The 10,009-nt window shown below is 39.0% G+C and overlaps 1 protein-coding gene across 1 annotated transcript; it reads right to left on the minus strand.

The window, feature by feature from the left end:
* Window positions 1-160: 160 nt before the first annotated feature.
* On the minus strand, window positions 161-9,561 carry LOC114475472 (H(+)/Cl(-) exchange transporter 4). The gene is made up of 12 exons (XM_028466310.1): window positions 9,375-9,561; window positions 8,745-8,899; window positions 8,187-8,286; window positions 7,212-7,399; window positions 6,587-6,709; window positions 6,311-6,517; window positions 6,155-6,235; window positions 5,158-5,703; window positions 4,395-4,581; window positions 2,822-3,220; window positions 1,953-2,169; window positions 161-1,704 (listed from the first exon to the last, which is right to left on the minus strand). Exons 1-12 carry the CDS (start codon window positions 9,388-9,390, stop codon window positions 1,614-1,616), a joined length of 2,310 nt encoding a protein of 769 aa, XP_028322111.1. The 5' UTR covers window positions 9,391-9,561; the 3' UTR covers window positions 161-1,613.
* Window positions 9,562-10,009: the final 448 nt, after the last annotated feature.

Consider the following 10,009-nt stretch of genomic DNA (forward strand, 5'->3'; position numbering starts at 1 on the left):
AAAACAAAAAACCCAACAGATTATTAGTGTTTTTGATGTCGTTTTGAAATGAAATCACCAAACTTTAGTATTTTGACATTTGTCGTCCAGACTCTGCTTCGTCACACGTCTAAAATTACACTACATTAATTCAGATTACATTCATGGGGAATGGGTTTTATTTATGGAATAATTTACACCATCACCCACATTCTGGACGAGCCCCCATTTAGCCTTTAGCATTTAGCATGATGTCAGCACATGCTTGTTTCGTTGCATTTCTGCAGTGCATGATTATGAATATAATGACATTAATTAACTCCATTAACCGTATAAAGCATGTTTGATTAGACAAAGACAAAAACAAAACGTAAATGTGTAACGAGATGCAGAAATAAGAAAACAAACAGAAAATAGGATTGAATAGTATATATATATATATATATATATATATATATATATATATATACACATACACTAGTGTGCAACAGAAACATTCATACTTCAATGGCACCAACACATAATAACGTATAAAACACAAAGTGCAACAATAAATAAACTGGTCCTGACTCGTCTTTACTTCCTGTTATGTCATCAATAACTTCTTTTTAGGAAAAGTTTAAAATGATGTACCGTGTTGTAGTATTCTAAGATTACTTTGTTCTTTTACAGTATTACTTTGTGTTTCATTCATGTTATTTTTCTAAATAAAATGACTGAAACATAGATGAAAATATTTTTTTTCTTTGTAATTCCTTTAATGTCAATAATCAAACTCTATCCAGCCTGATTATAAAGCTAAGAAAAGATATTTCATTTTAGATATGACACTAATTCATTTAATGATATATAGGCCTATTTACTGTACCTACTGTATATTGTAGGGATAGATGTATATATATATATATATATAAACACACTGTATACAGTAGATATATATAAAAATATACAGTGTGTTTATATCTACATATAGACACATTTGTCCCAACTCAATTTCAACACAATATTTGGGTGTTGAGATATATATATATATGGATATAGATATAGATATATATCTATATCTATATCTATATCTATATATATATATATGATAGTGGTGATATTTCTTTATTTTCCTAATCAACAAACAAATGTTTTGCAGTCATGGCAAAAAACATTATTAAAAATTTGCCTGTAGGTATAACTTTTAATATTGAAGCTAATAATAATAATGTAACCTTTATGAATCATATGTTGTCCTAGGATAAGAATAGATGTAGTGTCGTACACTTTAATGTACAGTGTAAATAAATATAAATAAAAAGCGACTGAATTAATGTGCATTGTTTTTAGAACTCATATTGTTTCTAGAGGTGTATTAAAGAGAAAAAGACTGACTATAACCGTTACTATGGACATGTAATATATATTAAATAAACAAACGTATAGTGAGAAAATGGAATTAACACTAAAGAAGATAAATCTTAATTATGTCAACTAACGATTCTAGCTTTAGAATGAGTAAGAACTGGAAATCAATGATCAAAGCATCCCGTTCTTCTGGTGACGTCATCGATGGGGGCGGGACTTGCCTGTGAAGAGGAGGGCGGGGCCTTTTGCAGTAGTGTTGCACCTTATTTTCTATCCAGTGACGACTAGTTGAACATGATGGACTCTGGGTCTTGGTTCATCATCTGAGCCATGTGACGCAGAACGTCCTTCTTAGTGATGATACCGAGAAGACGTCTGCAGAGATTGATACAACACACTAATTACACATTAGTCCAGAAACACACACACACACTACACTATAAACACACACACTAGTCCAGAAACACACACACATTAGTCTATAAATACACACTACTCTCTAAACACACACACACACATTACACTATAAACACATATATTAGAATAAGGTCTATATTACAGTGTAAACTGTGCTGAGTTATTAAATGACTCCACATATAGACACACGTGTGTGACGCTCGTACCCGCTCCTGGTGACCAGGCACTGGCGTAGCCCCAGCTTACGGAATATGTCCACCACCGTCTCCATGGGGGTGTGGTCAGTGACGGTGAACGGGCTGAGGTTGAGGATGCGACGCAGCTTGAGAGGCTGAGGGTTGGTGGCAGGAAGCTGTGGCACGTCCTCTGTGAAGTAAACCACAGAGCTGCTCACCACGCCGTCCTGCTTCTGACGGGCGTTCTCTGTGGACACACACAGTACGCACACAATAATAAACTAAATGACAAGAAAAATCAATAATAATAAAAAATGACTCCAAAAACACACGTTACTACTATGGTACACAACATGGTGAGAGCAACTATACACAAAACAACTCCAAAAACACACAAAACAATCACAAAATGACAAAAACACAGAAAGAAAAAAAAACAAACACATTGAATAAGAAAAAGATATAAAATGATTAAAAAAAAACACACACACAAAGACAAAAAACAAACACAACATGAGCATAAAATACAACAAAAATGCACTAAATGACTTCAAAAACAAATATAACAGAAAATAACACAAAATGACAAAAAGTATGCTAAATGTGTCCAAAAACGCACAAGCCGACAACTAAAGCACACACAATAAGAAAAAAATACACAAAAAATAAAATGTGCAAAATGCCTTTCATTGTTTATATTATATACATTTATACGATGCACACAGAATAAGAAAATAAAATAAATAACAACACAAACAGAAACTATTTGTTGTTTCCTGTTAATGCTCTGATTGCTCATTATTCTAATGCTGACGTGAATGTTGATCATGTGACCCTGAGATCAGATACAGGCACACTTTAAAGCGTCTGTGGTTGTGTAAATAGTGTAAAGGTCGTACTGATGGCGAGGGTCAGGTCTCTGCGCTGAACAAAGCCGATGAGTCGCTCCGACTCTGTGGACACGACCACGGGGAAGCCGTTGTAGTCCGTGTCCTTGATCAGCGTCTCCACGTCCTCCACCGTGGTGCTGTCCTGTGTGAGGACAGACAGCGGCGGGTCGTTGCGGCGCGGCCTCATCACGTCCGTGGCCAGCGTGCGGTGGGTGAACTCGTCACGCACGTCCAGGTACGGGTAGCCGTTGAGCTGGATGTGAGACTCGTAGATCCCTTCCTTTCCGAAGGCGTCCGCTACCCATTTACTGGTGACGGCGGCGGCCATCAGCGGGACGATGTACTCTAGACCGCCAGTGAGCTCGAACATGATGACCACCAGAGAGACGGTCATCCTGGTGACACCGCCTGAGAAAAACACACATTCAGAGATATTATAGGGACGCCACCTCCAGAAATAGAAACTCCAAAAAGCATACGGTATAACAATGAGACAAATTATAAAACAAAAGACTCCACTATGAAAGCAAAGAAGTTCTGTGTGTGTGTGTGTGTGTGTGTGTGTGTGACCTGATAGTTAATGAACAGCTTACACATAGCCCGAGTGTGCGTATGTGTCATTCTGTTTGTTTGACCGTTTGCTGTTTAGACAGAGGGAAGTTATTGGCACATATCTCCATGGATACGGCTTCATAAACGCTGATATTTTCACCACGTGCTATATAACCACATGTAGACGCACACAGAGCTGTCTAGAGAGAGAGTTGGAACCACGAAAGAGTTCCCGGAAGTTTCAAATCGTTCCCAGAATCGTTGGAATTATACCACCTATATGAATTATATGAACTTTATCGTTATTTGCAGATGTGTCATTGTTTTAATCAGATAAATTAAAGCCACCAGTGCAGCTAAATATTCAAACATTATACGATTATTTGTGAATGTTTCAACAAGAGCCTGATTTCAATGAATAATAACTCAACTAACAAAATTAAATAACGCTGGGAAAAAGAAGCAAATATAACCCTTTCACAACAAAACGCTACAAATGTATTTATTTATTTATTTATTATTTTCACTGTAGTGTAGAAAGGCCCAACCAGGGACAGGGGTTGTAAACTAGCATTAGCGACATTAGCTACATATTCTGTGTGCATCACATCGGCTTATTTTGTATCTACTGTATGTTGAATTGCCTTGTCCCTGTCAAATAAATAAATAAATAAATGGACGTTAATTTGTCACGTATTGAACCCTGTCATCTTGTCTAATGTCTGCTTTGATTTATTAAATTAATCCTGAACCTTATGATTATCTATGTTGTTTCTTGGATTTTTGGTATTTTTTGAAATGATTTGTATTTTAGATTATTTGATCCTTTGTTTCTTTTAACCTGTTTGATTGAATAAAATAAACTAAATGAATAACCAGCAGCACTACATCAACATGTTCATGCACTGGGTCACTGGTCAGGTGTGTAAACACACCTTCTAGATTTATGATGCTACAGAACATAAATACATGCACCGTTTGTCCAAACATCATAAACAACATAAGTGAGGGGGTTTTCAGAGGCGCTCACCGAGGCAGGCGGCTGCCCCCACCATGGCGTACAGTCCTGGGGTGACGCAGTCCGCACCAGGACGGCACCAGTTCTTGAAGATGATCCAGTCGTGGTGATGGTACGCCATCTGCTCCACAGCAATCCCCACAATCCGCCCGGCGATGGCGCCGACCGCCATGCTAGGGATGAACAGACCTGAGGGGATCTGGAGTGGATGGAGAGACCAAAATAAACCTGACTTTAATCTAAAGTTATTAATAATAATAATCGCCTACATCGAGTCAGGACAATTCAAACTTGTTTCATGTTTTAGTCCCAACAACATCTAGAAACCACAAAAAAACATTAAACAAAACCCAAAAAACTACTAAAAAAAAAAAAACATACGGAAAATTAGACAAAAAGGACGAGATGACTACAGATAAATAATAGAAAAATAATCAAAAACAACTAAACTGTACTAACAGATGTTTGAAAAATACACAAAATGACAACAGAAACAGAAAAGACAATTAAAATAATTACTATTGCTCCAAAAACACAAGATAACTACAAAATACACAACATTTCTATTCACATACCGGTACGTACCAAACCAAGACTGTATATTTATGTTCAGTACTAAAGACACAGAAGTCTAAACTATTTCTGTATCTTTTCTATACATAATATACAGAACTAGACATAAATTAACACTGTAATCTAGTAAAAAAGAAATGTTGATAAATGACAGACATGAAATGAATCCAGAAACACATTCAAACCTAAGGCTGATACAAACCTTCATTCCAAAGGTAAAGATGGTGATGACGATCTTGAAGATGAGTGCGAGGGCGAGTTGCCACAGGGCGTTGTAGACGCCGGGCCCCGCCGGGCGGTCTGGGATGTCGTCCACGGGTCGGCTCATGTTGGGGTTGTTGACGTAGTCGCAGAGCTGCGATGACTCCAGCGCGCCGCAGTCGTTAAAGAGCTCAGAAATGAGCTCGCTGGTGCTACGGCGGGTGTACGGGTTGGGGAACGCCAGCACGGCAGTGATCCCCGTCACGGCGATGACCTCCAGGACCGGGTACTTCCCCAGCTGCGTGGTCTTCCTCCGCCGGCACCAGGCGATGTTGGCTCGGATGAAGAGCGTCCCCCAGAGACCCCCGAACACGCCCAGCAGGATGAAGGGCACCAGCTCGGCCATGTACCAGGGCGTGTGGTATTCCACGTAGAACAGCACCAGACGGCTGTTTCCAAACGGGTTGATGGAGCGCAGCGTGAAGGCAGCGACCAGCGCGGCGAAGAAGGAACGCCACAATGTTTTTAGAGGAAAATAATAACTCACCTGCAGGAGAGAAACAAGCACAACACATGTATATTATTCCTTTATTACACTTTTTTACACTCCAAAAATGTGTAACAGATGGAATAGTCCAGAATTTAAAAAGTAAACAAAACACAATTTACAGAAAAAAGAAACTAACATTAACAATTTTTGTTTTACATTATGCTTCTGTGAAAATTAGTTAATTACAATTGCAATTATAATTGACCCCAACCCTGTATGGCAGCATTATTTGGGCTGTCATGTCATTTTTGAGGTAATTCTCTGTATTATTGTTGTTTCTTTGTATATATTTCTCTAACACTGTGTGTATTTGTCTTGTGTATTTCGTGCTTTTCCTTTTCATATTGTGTTTTAGTTTTCTATATTTAGCACATTTTTGCTGTCATTTTGTGACTTTCAGTTGGACTGTGGGCTGCATGTGGCCCCCGGACCGGGGTTTGAACCTCACCTCTTCCAGGCTGAAGAGTACGCCTCCGATCGGGGCTCCAAACGCTACAGACACGCCTGCTGCTGCAGCTGCTGACAACACCTAGGGAACCCAGAGCATTAGCATTAGCGTTAGCGTTAGCGTCTCCACGGTGATTAAACTCAGCCTTGTTAGCACCTCTCTGCGCTTTCCCTCGTTCTTGCTGTACTTGGAGAAGAGGCTGCAGAAGAGGTTCCCACAGCAGCAGGCCACATGGACCAAGGGCCCCTCCTTTCCCAGGCTGAGCCCCGACGACACGGCCAACACTAGGGTGACCGTCTTTATCAGCAGGGTCCATTTCCCCAGGTAGCCCCTGATGATGAAGCCGCTCAGGATGGTCTTGATCTGCACACAAACCACAGACGGACTCAGAAAACAAACAAAGTGTTTTTAGTGGAGTTTAAACCAAGTCACCTCTGGGATTCCTGAGCCACAGGCATACGGAGCAAACACTCGCACCAGAGACACCGCCAGGAAGGAGAAGAGCAGAGCCCAGAGAACGTACAGGAAGTAGTTCAACACATATGGCCCTGCACCCTAAGAACAGAAAAACATTTGGTTTCATTCAAAAATAAGAATAAAATGATATCAAATAAGCTAAAAGCCATTTTTAGTCTTTTTTTGTTTTAAACAGCCAATGGACTGTGGTGCCCTCAAGATGTCAGGTGCTTTATCTCTGTCTCTCATGGTGCTAAGCCTTGTTCTGGGTATGTTTCAGTGAGTTCCATACATGCAATGATGGTTAGCATTAAGGTTATTAACCCCCCCCAAAAAAAACCTTAAAAAGGGCAATTTTTGTTTAATAAACAAGGCCTTGAGGTAAATAAATCTCATTGATTATTTGATGTAATCTAGGTATTTATAGGAATTACTGCAGACCTACTTAATACACAAATATAGCATTTATAGTTTAAGGAATAATATTTGTTTTTAAAGAAACAAACAGTTTGACTTGGATTTTAAATGTATTGTGTTCATAGTCAGTCCCAGTGACGTCAAAACAAATCGTTTTCAGCCTGAAATAAAAAAAAAGTCTGACCTCAGAGTGGCCGGTCATTAGCTCCGCCCACTTCTGCCACTGCGGGCACTTGTCGCGGTCATCAAAGGTGGTCTCGTTGGACGTCCAGCAGCACTGCTCGTGGCTGTACCAGAAGGCTGAGAGGCACACGCCCTCCTTCAGGTCCGTCATCCAGTCCACTGCCAGGTCGATGACTCCGGCCAGAGTACCTGAACACACACACACACGGACGCTTCTTAATTCTTGTACAATGTTAAAGCTTGAAAACTAAATATTTAAAAAGAAAAGTAGTAGCAAGAAGTGATGAGTTTCCTCCTAAACAGAGTTAAAAGGGTTTACATTAGTTTAATGTGCACAAAAAGGACTAAATTACAATTATTCTACTTTAAAGATTTTCACAAGTGAGCAAAAACACTTCAATACTGCCCCCTAGTGGACGGTGGTGCTTTCCACACATGTGGGTCAGCAGAATCTGAGCAAAGCTGCGTAACGTTTGTCTCAAAAATAAACGCACACACGGCTCAACCTACAAACACCATTGAAGATTTACACATAATTAATCATATATAGACACAAATGATAAAACACGTGTAAATTGTGGATCTATTTGTGAATATTTTTAGGCAAATCTATCTCGAAGATTTGTTACACATTTCCTTGGAAAAATAATAGTAAAAGTAAAACCCTCATATTCTGCACATCAACCAAAGTGTGACGCTTGTTCATGGCACTGTTATCTAAAGTTTGCACTTTATTAAATATTTATTTTTTGTTTACTGAAATATTTTATTCAAGAAAGAGGTTATGCCCCCCTGGGAGGCTCTTCATTGTATCTAATTTATTTTACATAAAGTGCAATATTTAGCTAGTAGAGAAGTACTTTGCTTAGAGTAAAATGCTAATTATTATTATTATTATTTTAACAAAAGAACAACTGGCCCTTCAAACTGTTCTGTTACAGAACATAAACTCTGAGTTTTGTGTGATGATAAAAACCTGAGAGGAGGCCGATGAGGAGCATCACCACCCATCCTGACCAGGCATCCAGCAGGCTCTTAACCAGCTCCCAGAACGACTCTCTACTCTTACTGGTGATCTGGAACACACACACACACACACAGTATAGCATGTTTTATCGCTTAAAGAGAACACACTTGTGTTCTTGGTTTAAAGAACATTATTCAGTCCCTCCAGGATTCCACGGATCATTTCTGTGATTGTTTCGTCCTAAAATGCCTGATTTTGCCGCAGCTTTAAAAAAAGTGATGGTGGCTTCAGAAGGTCATGTGGTTTACACAAAGCGGACCAACTTCATCCACGTTGTAGCGCCCGGAACCTTTAGTCAAGTTGGTTAAAAGTGCAAAAATTTGCGATGACTGGACAGAATTTGCAGTGATTGGCTGACTTTGCGTTAATAGCTGTGATTCCGGGAGGGTGTGATTATTGTGTTCCGTCAGGTCCAGGTTCAGACGTCTCTGGCCTGTCAGATATCTGATGTAGGCTTGTCCATGTTGTTGTGAGGATGGCGTGGGGTGCACTGTGACGTGTGAACACCTTGCGATGGCGGTCGGTGTCCCTGGATTTCTCCCTCAGCCAGTCGATGGTGTGGAAGTCTTCATATGTGCTGACGTCAGGAAAAGGCTCATCCAGGAAGTCCATCAGGTTCCCAGCACCGTTCATCTCCTCCGTAGGCGTGGCTCCACTGACTCCTGCACATATCATTATAAACTAAATATCATTCACTGATCTTTATTGTAGAGCTAACTAGTTCTATAATCTAACTGCACAATATTTGATTTCAATGACTGTTGAAATGGAAAGTTGGTGTCAAATACCACAGCACACCTTCATGTCTGATGGACTGTCAGTGTCTGTACTTTAATGCATTTTGGGACATTTGATAGCTACAAATATATATTCCGTTACCAAAAAATGCAAATATAATTGCATCTATGAATTTGATAAAATCCCATTGAGGTAAAATATGTTAAAAATGTTAATGTCTCTAATTTATTCTATGAAATATGACAGAAAGGCCGTTTTAAGCCCTAATTAAAGTAAACTGTCTGATTATAGCGAGATTAGAGTACAGTTGAATAAACATGTTTTGTGTAATTTTGATGGGTAAAACAGACAAATCCCAGTTAGCATCACAGTTAGCATCTTGTTTTTGTTCTTTTTTACCTTCTCCAGCCTCCATGTTGGACTGAATCCACTGCGCTTCGAATGACAAACGTAGATTTTTTACCTGGTGTTGCGGAAAAAACCGACCAAACTGCGCATTTTGTTACTTAGGTGAACAAAATAAACACGTATATTTTTCACCGAGCACGCAGCTGTCTGTGAGGCTAATCTCGCGAGACTTCCGGCTCTGCCAGATCCTTTCAACGCATGCGCGAAACGCGTCTATATCCGGTCGGCCTGTTCTAACCCTGACCCTAGGGTTAACCCCTAACCCTTTAAAATAATTACAAATTTATGTTTTGAATTAATTCCGATTTAGTTTTTTATTTTCTGTTTGGTTTTTGATTGTCAATGTTGTGTATTGTTTATTTTGTTGTTTTTTTAAATTAACAATTAAAAACACAAAACAGTCACATATTTACACGTGAACTATTAAAATATTTAACTGTTTAGATTTTTTTTTTTAAATTTTAAATTATCATTTAAAAAAAATAAATTAAAACAACACACAATCTCGTTTTTACGGAAGAGGATTAAGACCACTGGGGGAAAAACATTTAGACAAAAAAAATAAATAAATTAAGACAAAATAAATAAATTACAATTGAATTCTTTTTTTCTTCCACTACAGACTC

The sequence above is a fragment of the Gouania willdenowi genome, chromosome 2 (genome assembly GCF_900634775.1).
Source record: "Gouania willdenowi chromosome 2, fGouWil2.1, whole genome shotgun sequence".
Lineage (NCBI taxonomy): Eukaryota > Metazoa > Chordata > Actinopteri > Blenniiformes > Gobiesocidae > Gouania > Gouania willdenowi.

What these genes read in the sequence shown, in the direction of transcription:
- LOC114475472 (XM_028466310.1), bottom strand. An exon ending in ACACCGACCGCCATCGCAAG is followed by an intron (nt 8,287 to 8,744) that starts GTGTTCACACGT and finishes TGTGTGTTCCAG; the next exon opens with ATCACCAGTAAGAGTAGAGA. An exon ending in ACGAGGGAAAGCGCAGAGAG is followed by an intron (nt 6,236 to 6,310) that starts GTGCTAACAAGG and finishes TGGGTTCCCTAG; the next exon opens with GTGTTGTCAGCAGCTGCAGC.